This window comes from Erythrolamprus reginae, chromosome 12 (assembly GCF_031021105.1).
Source record: "Erythrolamprus reginae isolate rEryReg1 chromosome 12, rEryReg1.hap1, whole genome shotgun sequence".
NCBI classification, from domain to species: Eukaryota; Metazoa; Chordata; class Lepidosauria; order Squamata; family Dipsadidae; genus Erythrolamprus; species Erythrolamprus reginae.
In genome coordinates, this window is record NC_091961.1 from 32,441,866 (window position 1) to 32,454,463 (window position 12,598).

General features: G+C 46.2%; 2 protein-coding genes across 10 annotated transcripts; one reads left to right on the forward strand and one right to left on the reverse strand.

Annotated features, from left to right (window-relative positions):
* Positions 1 to 402: 402 nt before the first annotated feature.
* Positions 403 to 5,601, reverse strand: PIH1D2 (PIH1 domain containing 2). Of its 9 annotated transcripts, none has more exons than XM_070765854.1 (7): positions 5,530 to 5,601; positions 5,143 to 5,338; positions 3,522 to 3,750; positions 2,838 to 2,952; positions 2,359 to 2,604; positions 1,022 to 1,278; positions 403 to 920 (listed from the first exon to the last, which is right to left on the reverse strand). In XM_070765854.1, the coding sequence occupies exons 3-7, from the start codon at positions 3,702 to 3,704 to the stop codon at positions 750 to 752; spliced, it is 972 nt and encodes a 323-aa protein (XP_070621955.1). In that variant the 5' UTR covers positions 3,705 to 3,750; positions 5,143 to 5,338; positions 5,530 to 5,601; the 3' UTR covers positions 403 to 749. The 9 variants fall into 9 exon arrangements, with proteins under 9 accessions (XP_070621955.1, XP_070621960.1, XP_070621956.1 ...); XM_070765859.1 differs by having other exon boundaries at positions 1,022 to 1,275; positions 5,170 to 5,338; positions 5,530 to 5,572; XM_070765855.1 differs by having other exon boundaries at positions 5,170 to 5,338; positions 5,530 to 5,566.
* Positions 5,602 to 5,694: 93 nt separating this feature from the next.
* On the forward strand, positions 5,695 to 11,754 carry NKAPD1 (NKAP domain containing 1). Its single transcript, XM_070765267.1, has 6 exons — positions 5,695 to 5,853; positions 6,571 to 6,674; positions 6,768 to 6,868; positions 7,694 to 7,852; positions 7,975 to 8,028; positions 10,088 to 11,754. Exons 2-6 carry the CDS (start codon positions 6,606 to 6,608, stop codon positions 10,560 to 10,562), a joined length of 858 nt encoding a protein of 285 aa, XP_070621368.1. The 5' UTR covers positions 5,695 to 5,853; positions 6,571 to 6,605; the 3' UTR covers positions 10,563 to 11,754.
* The last annotated feature ends 844 nt before the right edge of the window (positions 11,755 to 12,598 follow it).

Sequence of the window (12,598 nt, forward strand, 5' to 3'; positions counted from 1 at the left end):
TATTTGAGCCCAACTTCAAGCACACGGTTGCAGATGTAATCTTGAATATTTTGTCCACGTCTGCAGGTACAGCTTATTCCTTTAAGCATTCTTTGAAGGCGTGTCTTTGCTAAAATGGCAAAACAACACGGGAAGTTTAAGAGAATAAGATCAGAGGTCTTCAAACTTGGCAACTTTAAGACTTGTGGACTTCGACTCTCAGAATAGCTGGCTGGAGAATTCTGGGTGTTGAAGTCTGCAAGTGTTAAAGTTGCCAATTTTGAAGACCTCTGAATTAGAGGAACAAGTTGGCTTTGGATTCAAAGTGTACCATCCCTACAGCGTTTCCCAAGAAAATAATCTGAGCTAAGACTACAGGAAGTTCTCAGAACCCTTAAAAATGATTTAAATTCAACAATGATGGAAAACAAAAGGGTTTTTTTCCCCCTCCCTTTATTGTTTTGGTTAGTGAGGAAAATAAAAGAGTTCATGTACGTGTATAATATTTTACAGTAGAAAGCATGCAGTAGAATGTATTTGGGGTGCATTTAGGGGTACAGTAGAAAGCATGCATTCAGAATGTATATTTAGAGGTGCATTTTATCCTGGGTTTTGCGTCTCCAAAAGGCAGCAAGAATTTTAGCCTTAAAACTCAAAAAAATAAAATGAAATACAGGCATGTAACCGACACACTTAAAATTAACCTGTGCCAAAGGCTGACCAGGAAGTGCTGGGAAGGAGAATGAAGTGAATCGAGAGAGAGAGAGAGACTAGGTATTTCCACATCTAGCTCCTGTCATTTCCCCTTGTGTCACAGGCATTCTGACCAGCAAGACCCCTTTCTTCTTACAAAAAGTGGCTGATGTTGCTTCTTCATCCACAGATGCTGGAAGATCCACCCGCAGTCTGTATTTTTCAAGGCATTCGACCAAGACGTCATCCTGAAAAGCAGATGGTGCAGGGGGGGCGTCTTAAGGTTCACTGGGAAAAGGGACGGGAGAGAAGAAGGGTGCGAATAATACTCAAGTTGTAGCTGCCTCACCTTAGAGACGCTTAAATCACACTCAGACACACCGCAGACGCCTGGCAGTTCAATTTTCAGCTCGATTTCTAAGGGTTTTTCATCTGCGTCCTTCTTGGTGGTCATTTTGTAGGCAGGCTCGGGCGCTTCCAGGTTGTCTGCAGTGGAAATCTCTTCGATTAGAGGCTTTTTGAACACTGGAGTGTTCTCCGCTGCTGGCATGATAAGACCGCTGTTGTCTTCGGCCACGAGGCTTCTCAGCTGGCTGAGCATCACTTCTTTCCAAGAGGATTGTCAGACAAAAGAGTTTGGACAAGTAAGTGGAGCGGCATTGCTACACAACAAAAGCGTCAGTTAAATAGCAATAGCACTGAGACATATATACCACTTCACGGGCTGCTCTCAGCAGTTTACAGATTGTCTGAGGACAATCTGGGTCCTCATTTTACAGACTTCGGAAGGATGGAAATCTGAGTCAACCTTACATAGAAACAGATGAGTGACAACAGAAAAAGACCTCCTGGTCTATCTAGTCCGCTCTTATACTATTTCCTGTATTTTATCTTAGGATGGATCTATGTTTATTCCAGGCATGTTTAAGTTCAGTTACTGTGGATTTACCAACCACGTCTGCTGGAAGTTTGTTCCAAGCATCTACTACTCTTCCAGTCAAATAATATTTTCTCACATTACTTCTAATCTTTTCCCCAACTAAACCCCTTGTTCTTGTGTTCACTTTCCTATTAAAAACACTTCCCTCCTGAACCTTATTTAACCCTTTAACCTATTTAAATGATTCGATCATGTCCCCCCTTTCCCTTCGGTCCTCCAGACTATACAGATGGAGTTCATGAAGTCTTTCCTGATAAGTTTTATGCTGAAGACCTTCCACTGTTTTTGTAACCTGTCTTTGGACCCGTTCAATTTGATCCATCTGCTGGAAGTTTGTTCCAAGCATCTACTCCTCTTTCAGTCAAATAATATTTTCTCCCGTTGCTTCTGATCTTTCCCCCAACTAACCTCAGATTGTGCCCCCTTCTTCTTGGGTTCACTTTCCTATTAAAAACACTTCCCTCCTGAACCTTATTGAACCCTTTAACGAATTTAAATGTTTTGATCATGTCCCCCACCTTTCCCTTCTGTCCTCCAGACTAGACAGATGGAGTTCATGAAGTCTTCCCATCAATTTCACCTGCTGTTGTACATATTCAACTTTGTGCAGAATATGAAAATATTTCATTCAGATCTCGGATGTGTTCTTTGAGTGTTCCCTTTATTCTTTTGAGCAGAATACATAAGATGGTTGGGGTAACCCTCCCCCTCGCCCCCTTTGGAGTGGCAACCTGAGTGTTACTTACCTTTGTTGGGGGTCCTCTGGGGCACAGCCAAGGGGGGCTCTTGTCTTCCCAGGCTCTCCCTCATCCTTTCAAGACTTCCTTTCAATTTAAATTTCGCCACGCTCCAGGAATGGGACAAAGTGACGTTGAAATGCTCTTCGACGTACTTGAGTGACATGTGGATCAACTGATCCTTCGCCGGTGGGCTATCCTCGAGTCGCTCAAGAACGGAGGGACTGTAGGCCAGGTCGAGGATGCTGTAGACCTCTACGAGAAAAGCAAACACAGCTTGTTCTCTCCCCAAGCGAATCCAGGCCTGAGTTTATGACTCGACCAGTTGAATCAGGTACGTTTCATTCCTGATATCTTAACCGCTATCCATGCCCAATATCTTGTTTGGAAGGGAAAAACCACTTTAATGCCTCAAGTCAGCTTGTGGAAGTTACTGCAGTAGGCTCAAGCTAACTGAGATTTTGTAATTATTTTGTAATTGAGGTTACCTGATTGCGTCTCCATTTTGCCAGGGCTCAACAGAACCGGCTCCGAGGGGGACTTAGGGGCAGGGATTCTACTCCAACGGCACAGGTTGATGAAGAGGCCGGTTTTGGTAGGTTCCTAGGAGAAAAACACACAAAAACACACCAAACGTTACGTGATTTATTAAAACAGACGCGATAAGAGGACAGAAGGGAAAGGGGGGACATGATTGAAACATTTAAATATGTTAAAGGGTTAAATAAGGTTCAGGAGGGAAGTGTTTTTAATAGGAAAGTGAACACAAGAACAAGGGGACACAATCTGAGGTCAGCTGGGGGAAAGATCAAAAGCAACATGAGAAAATATTATTTGACTGAAAGAGTAGTAGATCCTTGGAACAAACTTCCAGCAGACGTGGTTGGTAAATCCACAGTCACTGAACTTAAACATGCCTGGGATAAACATATATCCATTGTAAGATAAAATACAGGAAATAGTATAAGGGCAGACTAGATGAACCATGAGGTCTTTTTCTGCCGTCAATCTTCTATGTTTCTATCATATACCATATTTTTCGGAATATAAGACACCCCTTTTTCCTCCCTAAGAGGCTGATAATTTGGGGGTGTCTTATACTCTGAATGTAGCTCCTGAGGCGCCCTTCTGTTAAATCGAGTTTGGCACCCCTGCTCTCCTGAATGTCCTACCAAAATGCTGGTTTTCAGGCACAGCCATGGCTCTGGAGGAGCATAATGCTGCTTTGCTTCCTTGAGTTGCTGCTGCATGAAGTGGCAGTAACTTTTCGGGTTGTTCTCGGCCATGTCATCCAGCATCGTCCACAGCTGAGTTGCTTTGGTCAGCATCTCGTCGGAGCTGCAAAGAGCTTCCATGTTCCTTCGCGGCAAAAAATGAGGCTTCCGTAGAGGCTGCCCCAGACTAGAATAGAATAGAATAGAATTTTATTGGCCAAGTGTGATTGGACACACAAGGAATTTGTCTTGGTGCATATGCTCTCAGCGTACATAAAATAAAATATACATTTGTCAAGAATCATGTGGTACGACCCTTAATGATTGTCATAGGGGTCAAATAAGCAATGAAGAAGCAATATTAATAAAAATCTTAGGATCTAAGCAACAAGTTACAGTCATAGAGTCAACATGGGAGGAAATGGGTGAAAGGAATGATGAGAAAAACTAGTAGAATAGAAGTGCAGATTTAGTAGAAAGTCTGACAGTGTTGAGGGAATTATTTGTTTAGTAGAGTGATGGCCTTCGGAAAAAAATTGAGCGACAATATTTCAACCCAAAGGTTTTGGGTGATGCTGCAGGACCTCTGTGGCTGGTATTAAACCTAATTGGATAAGACAAAAGCAGATGCTTTTTCAGAAGTTCTAACCTTTTAAAAGGCTTTTCTCATTGGCTTCTAACATCCTTGGGTGGGCACAAATGAATTTGGCCAGTTAGCTTGTGTTGTTCTGGCAGGCTGCCTCGGCCAGTTAAAAAAACCCCAACTGGATTGTACAGAAAGGGGAGCTTTATTTTCACCTTGGCCTCTACTATTTGTGCTATTGGCAAGAATGGCGTGAAATAAAACACAATCATTAAATTCTTTGAAAGGCAACCAATATGGAAAAAGCGATAAAGGACAGTCGGAGAAGTGGAATCCACTCGATTTGCCTCCAAAGAGGCAGCGATGGGTTAAAGTGCAGCACTGCAGGCTATGTCAGCAGTTCAAATCTCACCACCGGCTCAAGGTTGACTCAGCCTTCCATCCTTCCGAGGTGGGTAAAATGAGGACTCAGATTGTTGAGGGAAAGAGGCTGATTCTGTAAACCGCTTAGAGGGGGCTGTAAAAGCACTATGAAGTGGTATATGAGTCTAAGTGCTATTGCTATTTTTTTTCCTTCCTTCCTTCCTCCCTCTCCCCCTCCCGCCCTCCCTCTGCCAACATTTTGTCCCTGACTGGCCCAGGGTTGACTCAGACTTCCATCCTTCCAAGGTGGGTAAAATGAGGGCCCAGATTGTTGGGGGCAAGGTGCTGACAAGCTGGGCGTTGAGTTCCATCCTTCTTGAAATTGGCCAAGGTGAGAAGCCCTGCTCCAGAGCCTTCAAAGCAGTGGTTCTCAACCTTTCTAATGCCACAACCCCTTAATAAGAGGTCCTCATGTTGTGGTGGCCCCCAACCATAAGTCCAGCACCAACCCTCCCAACAGAGCTTGAAGCTGATTGGCACGAAGGTCAAAGGGACATGCCCACTGTAAACGCCTGATTGGTCGGATTGTAAAAATATGTTCCAAGGCGCCAGAATAGAAGCTTTAGTTCACACCAGGTGAAATTTGCCTTTTCCAATGACCTTAGACGCCCCCTGTGAAATGGGCGTTCAACCCCCAGGTTGAGAATCACTCTTTCAAAGGCTTCGCTTGGGCATCCTTCAGGGCTCCAGGCCTGGTGCCCCCACACTGGCCAGGGGTTTGTTTGTGCAGCCCTTGCGCCCTCCTGACAGGGCTGAGCCTGCGGGCGACCTGTTGAAGAAGGAAAGAATCGGAAAGAAGCCACCACCGGATGGGCTCTGGGGGTCCCTTTTCTCCGACGGCCCCTAGGAGGCAAAGGAGGCTTCCCATCAGAATGGGGTGGCTCTCCCACCGCCTCGGCCCTGGAGGCCAAGGGGCCACCAATCCCCATCATCCCCAGCCGAAGGGGAGTCCCATATTACCGGTAGGTCGCCCAGCGGAGGGCGACGCGGCAAGCCCCGCCCCTTGGACGCCGTTGCCAGGCGACCGCCGGTCGCCATGGCAACCCCCGGAAGCGGCCGGACCGGAAGTGGCTCCGTTGCTTTCCGCCGGCCGGCTCGCTCGCTCGGCCTGGCTGGCGGGTTCCGGGTCTGTGCCAGCCACCGTGGCGGAGCGGAGCCAGGCGCGCTCCTGTCCCGGGTCCGGCGCGGAGGGCCGGGGAAGCGGCGGCGCCTGCCACGCGGGGCCGGGAGCGGAGAGGCGGCCTCCCGTCCCTCCTCTGCTGGCCCGCCCGCCAATCCCGCGAGGTAGGTCAGAGCCGAGGCCCCCGCAGCCCTCCCCGTCCTGCAGTGAGCCCGCTAGACTGGCCGGGGATCGGGGCGCCAAGGCGGCCAGGGAGTCCCTCGGCTGGGCCTGCTCACCTTCCAGAGGGGGACCGAGAAGGGGCCTTTCTTCCCTTTTCTTTCTTTCTTTCTCTCCTTCCTTCCTTCTCTTTTTCTTTCTTTCTCCTTCCTTCCTTTTTTCCTTCCCTCCCTCCCCTTTCTCTCTCCTTTGTTTTTCTCTTTATCTCCCCACTTCCTTCCTTTTTCTCTTTTTTCCTTCCTTCCCTTCCTTCCTGTCCCCCTTCCCCCTCCTTCCTCTTGTCCATTCCTTGCTTCCTCCCCTTCTCTTGCTTTCTTCCTCCCCTTTCTTTCCTCTTTCCCTCCTTTCCTCCCTCACTTTCTTCCTTTCCCTCTTCCCCTTTCCTCCATTTCCACCCTCCCTCCTTGCCTTCCTTCCTCCCCTTCTTCCTACTCCTTCCCTCTTTCCCATTCCTTCTTTTCCCAGCTCCTTCCTTCCCTTTCTTCCTTTCCTTCCCTCGCCTTCCTCTTCCCAATTCCTTCCTACCTTTCTTCTTAACTTTTCCTTCTTTTCCTTCCTTCCCCCCTTCCTCCTTTTCCCCTTGCTTCCTTACCTCTCCTCCTTCTCCCTCTCCTCCTCCTCCTCCTTCTTCCTCCCTCACTTCCCGCTTTCCTTCCTTCCAGGGCATTTTCTTCGCTGCCTGGTTGGTGTGGGAAAGATGTCTCGTGTCCCCTTGGGAAAAGTCCTTCTGCGGAATGTCATTCGCCACACTGACGCCCACAACAAGGTAAAGGGCCGGTTTTTTCCCTATTTGGTTCCCATTTCCATAAAGCAGCTTGGCTTCTACCTTTCCTCACTGGCTTTCTTTGCCCGTCTTCAGATTCAGGAAGAGTCCGAAATGTGGAAAATACGGGAGATGGAGAAGCAGAGCCAAGATCTCTCCTGGGGCAAACACGAGAGGACTCTTCTGAACAGCTCCAGGTAGGATTTTAACCTTACTAAAGGGACGTCACTCACTAACAGCTGTCAGTGTCTGCCTGCACCCTCTTCTCCCTTGGGCCTTCTCTGTGTTTGCTTCCCTTTGTGAGAGGCTTAGACTAACTTTATTGTCACTTTGAATATATAACTAACCGGCATACATCAAAATGAAATTATGTTGCATACAGGACCGTGCAGTTCAGGCTAATTTGGCTGCTTACTTTGTCCCCAAAACAGAAGCGAATCTGAAGTGGGTTTGAGCCCTTAAGGCTATGTGAAATAGGGAAGATCAGAACTCCAGTTTTAATTCAATTTAGTTAATTCGACTTTTGTGCCACCCAATCAATGGAGAGAGACAGAAGGAAAGAAGGAAGGGGAGGAAGGAAGGAAGGAGAGAGAGAGTTGGAAGGAAGAAAATATATAGAGTTCGGGTTTTTCCCCATGTAATATTTTGAATGTCTATGCGACGTTTCGGTGGAATCACATTCACCATCATCGAAGGAAGGAAGGAAGGAAGGAAGAAAGAAAGAAAGAAAGAAAGAAAGAAAGAAAGAAAGAAACCTTTAGAAGACAGTAGATCTCCCTCTGGGTCAAAGGTGGCAGTCCTGCCTTTAGGGATGAACGGCAACTTTAACTATTGATTTTTTAAACTATTTTTTTATTCCAGCCAAAGTGGTGAAACTGGTCCCTTGGTTTATGCAGGATCGCTGTGTGATGGTGGAGGGGGGGAGAGGAACAATGTGGTGGATCTTGTTTCTGACTCCTCCTGCTGGAGAAGCTCCCCCCCCCCAAAAAAGCTTACCTGCTCGATTCTGTTGGTCTCTGCAGCAGCCGCATGCGTAGCGATGGCTTTGATGAGGACAGCCAGCAGGCCGCCTGGAGGACAAAGAACGCGCCGGTTATGGCAGTGACCATTGAAGAGGACCTTCGACACGCCCGGTACTGGAACAAGAAGCTCTACGAATGCGAAGCTAATATGCCGGACAGGTACTGTCCCATAAGTGAGAGGTTTGCAATGAAGAAAAAGGCGACAGGCCTCTCTCTTCCAGTGAGATTTTTCTGCATAAAGAGGCTACGTGCAATTGTTCCTTTGTTTTTATTTCTTTCAGATGGGGTCACAGTGGCTACAAAGAGTTGTATCCCGAAGAATTTGATACAGACAGGTAAAGCTTTAAAGTACCGAAATCCTAAATACAGTAATACCTCGTCTTACGAACCTAATTGGTTCCAGGGGGAGGTTCGTAAGATGAAAAAAACCCCCGCAAAAAAACACCGCTGCCCGGCTGTCACCTTTTGAAACCGCCAGGGGGCTTCCCAGCGTCCTCCTGAACCCGAACGCCAAACCCGAACTTCCGGGTTTGGCGTTCGGGAGGCCACCGAGAAGCCCCCCCGGCTGTTTTAAAAGGTGACAGCCGGGCGTCGGGGCTTCCCAGCAGCCTTCCGAACCTGAACTTTTGCCGAACTTCCGGGTTCAGCGTTCGGGATGCTGCTGGGAAGCCCCGCCGTCCGGCTGTCACCTTTTAAAACAGCCGGGGGGCTTCTCGGCGGCCTCCTGAACGCCGAACCTGGAAGTTCAGGTTTGGCGTTCGGGTTCAGGAGGACGCTGAGAATCCCCCCAGCTGTTTCAAAAAGCGACAGCCGGGCGGTGGGGCTTCTCGGCGGCGGCGATGGCGGGTTCATAAGAAGGAAAAAGTTCGTAAGAAGAGGCAAAAAATTTCTGAACCCCGGGTTTGTATCTCGGGTTGTTCGTAAGACGAGGGATTCGTATCATGAGGTACCACTGTATACTGCTGAAAAAAATAAAGGGAACACTTAAACAACACAATATAACAGAGACAGGCCTGTCACCTCGAGTGACTCATTGTCAGCTGACACTTTCCAGATCTTATCTCCTTATACATTGCTCAAAATAAATAAATAAAGGGAACACTTAAACAACACAATATAACTCCAAGTAAATCAAACTTCTGTGAAATCAAACTGTCCAGTTAGGAAGCAACACGGATTGACAATCAATTTCACATGCTGTCCTGCACGTTCAACTTTGTACAGAACAAAGTGTTCAATGAAAATATTTCATTCCTTCGGATCTAGGAGTGTTCCCTTTATTTTTTTTGAGCAGAGTAGTTAAAATAGTCCATTGAAATTTGATTTATGCCTTCTGTCAGCGCCTTTTCCTTACACGGTAATTGGTAAGGCCACACTTGGAATGCTGTGTTCAGTTTTGGTTGCCACGATGCAAAAAGGATGTTGACTCTAGAAAGGGTGCAGGGGAGAGCAACCAAGATGGTTAGGGGACTGGAGGTTAAAATATATGAAGAATGGTTGAAGGAACTGGGCATGGCTAGTTTATTGAAAATAAGGACCAGGGGAGACATGATAGTAGTGTTCCAATATCTCGGGGGTTGCCACAAAGAAGAAGGAGTCAGGCTATTCCCCAAAGCACCTGAGGGTAGAACAAGAAGCAATGGGTGGAAACTAAGCAAGGAGAGAAGCAACTTAGAACTAAGGAGAAATTTCCTGAAAAGAACAATTGATCAGTGGAACAGTTTGCCACCAGAAGTTGTGAATGCTCCAACACTGGAAGTTTTAAAGAAGATGTTGGATAACCATTTGTCTGTCTAAAAACATATGCTTCTATACCAGATATGAATTTTCCCACTGCACTCTGGAGGAAAATTGATTTGGAAAATACTCACTTCAACCGTCCGCCAGCTTTGTTTTTAAACCCCCCCCAGCCTCCCCCCCGTCTCCCCAAACAAATTTGTCTTAATATTAAATGTCTGTGGAATAACCCTGTTCTAAAATGTAGAATAATAAGCTAGGCTTTTCCCCTTCTTTTTGGTCCTTTGTGTATAGGGAATATAAAAAGTATTTTTGGGAAATAATTGTTGCTGTGAGAAGTAAAGCCATTGAAATTGTTTCTATGAAAAATCAAAAACTTATTTTTTTATACATACAAAACACTGGCATGAGTTGATTTAAATGGTCTGCAAAAATAAAGTATTGATTTTAGCCAAATAAAAAAAAAGAGGCCATATAACTGCATTTCTGATTTGTGGTGTGGGAGCAAAAGTTCTTGGGTTACACTCAAACAAAGTGTGTCTAGCATAGACAAAAACCAAACACAGTTGTTGCTTTTGACTGGTTTTTTTTTTTTAAAGACACCTTTTCAGACCAGGTGCCCCAAACTGAAACGCATCCTCGTTTTGTGTTTCGCAGTGACCGGGAACCAGACGAACAAAACTCCGTGAACGGCGAAAGAAAATCCCAGTCGGGCCGGCTGAGTTCCACAAAGCCGCACAAAAGGAAAAAGCCCAAAAAGTCGCACAAGAAGAAGCAGAAAAAGAAATCGCACAAGAAAAAAAAGAAGAAGAGACGCGAGACGGGGGAGGCCACTTCTTCCCAGGAGTCGGAGTCTTCGGAGAAGGAGCCTCCCAAGAGGAAGAGGAAGCACCACGCGAAGGGCAAGAAGGCCTCAGGGGGGCCTCCCGCCTCGGACTGTAGCAAAGCCAGCAGCTGCCTCTCCAGCCACTCCGCGGACAGTGACTCAGGGGAGCCGGTCAGGAAGAGGCGGAAACCCCAGGCTTCCCTGTCCGAAAGAGCGGGCGACAGGGCGACAGAGAAGCGCAGCAAGAGGAAGAACTGGAAAGTGGCGGCTGACGAGAAGTCCGAGGACAGCTCGGAGGAGGATTAGAACCCAGCTCCCGGACAGAGCTCCCTCCCGCCCTCCCGGCACAGCGCTGTTTGGAACAAACTGGGGTTTAGTTCCGCTGGCAGGGGGGCACTTTGGAGTTTCCTGTGGGCCAGAAAGCAAAACAAAGGCTCGGATTCCTTTCGCCTGCCACGGATTCTAGCCGGACAGTCCCTTTGTGTCCACCCCCCTCTCCAAATCGGGATGGACCTTCCAATGGCAAAGTTCCGCTCTGGAAGGCAGAAGGAACGCCACTGGATGGCTTAGTCTCCCCCTTTGCCTTTGAAAATCACCTGGAGTTTAAATTGTTTTTAATTAGCGAAGACTTGCAGACGGATTGCAATGAAAGCTCGAGGGGGAGGCGGTGGTGAGGTTTTTCCAAAAAGTGGTAGGCAGGCCTTGCTCGCTTGCTGTCCGAAATTAAGGCCAGAGAAAATGCTGAGCCCTCGGCTTCTTGTAGCCATTAATAGGATGAGCCACAGGGGACGATCTATCTTTGCCTGCGGTGTCGAATTAAGAGCCATGTTGTGGGTGGGATTTCTTTCTTTGCAGGGGATAAACACTTCATGGCTAACGCTGGTTAAGTGACTGGAAGGACTCACTAAAAAACATTCCTAAGATACAGCCCAAATCACACCTGCCTCCTACCTCTATCAACTGCAGTTCTGCAAGAGGACAGGCACCCTGGCAAACCTCAAAGCTTTTTTTAACACACTGTACTTCCTGAAATATGGGGATAATATTGCTAAATATGCCTTTACTTATCAAAAATACAGGGGTTTGTAGAAAGCTGAAGGCGCTAACACAGAACAGTTCTCTGTTGCTGACCGACCCCAATTCCCCTTCACAAAGTTTAAGAAAATACTCACTTCAACCTTCTGCCAGCTTTGTATTTAAACACTTCCCCGTCTCCCCAAACAAATTTGTCTAATATTAAACGTCTGTGGAACGACCCTGTTCTAAAATGTAGAATAATAAGCTGGGCTCCCCCCCCCCCCCTTCTTTTTTGGTTCTTTGTGTACAGGGAATATAAAAAGTATTTTTGGAAATAATTGTTGCTACAAGAAGCAAAGCCATTGAAATTGTTTTTATGAAAAATCAAACACCTATTTTTTTATACATACAAAACACTGGCATGAGTTGATTTAAATGGTCTGCAAAAATAAAGTATTGACTTCAGCCAAAAAAGAAAAAAGGGCCACTTTTAACTGCATTTCTGATTTGTGGTGTGGAAGCAAATGTTCTTGGCTTACACTCAAAAAAAGTGTGTCTAGCATAGGAAAAAAACCCAACAAATCTAAAGGATAAGGAATTCCACAGAGGGGCAAGGGTGGAATTTTTTCTATCTTTACTTTTTTCAGAAGATATCATTTGGCTTGTTACTCTGATTGAAAACAGTAGGTGCCTCTGTGCAGTTTTATAGGCCAAAGTGCTGTTTTCTTAGTCTGTTGCGTGGATTTAGTTTGTGTGGTTAGTTGATATATAGCAATAGCACTTAAGACTTATATACCACTTTATAATGGTTTACAGCAGTTTACAGAATTAGTGTATTGCCTCCAAAAATGTGTGCTCTCCTTTGACCCACCTCGGAAGGATGGAAGGCTGAGTCAACCTTCACCCAGTGGTGAGATTCAATCTGCCAAATTGCAGCTAGCAGGCAGCTGAAATAGCCTAAGCATAAAATGTATCATTAAGCATAAAACGTATCAGGAAAGACTTAATGAATTCAATCTGTATAGTCTGGAGGACAGAAGGAAAAGGGGGGACATGATCGAAACATTTAAATATGTTAAAGGGTTAAATAAGGTCCAGGAGGGAAGTGTTTTTAATAGAGTGAACACAAGAACAAGGGGACACAATCTGAAGTTAGTTGGGGGAATGATCAACGGCAACATGAGAAAATATTATTTTACTGAAAGAGTAGTAGATCCTTGGAACAAACTTCCAGCAGACGTGGTTGGTAAATCCACAGTAACTGAATTTAAACATGCCTGGGATAAACATATCCATTGTAAGATAAAATACAGGAAATAGTATAA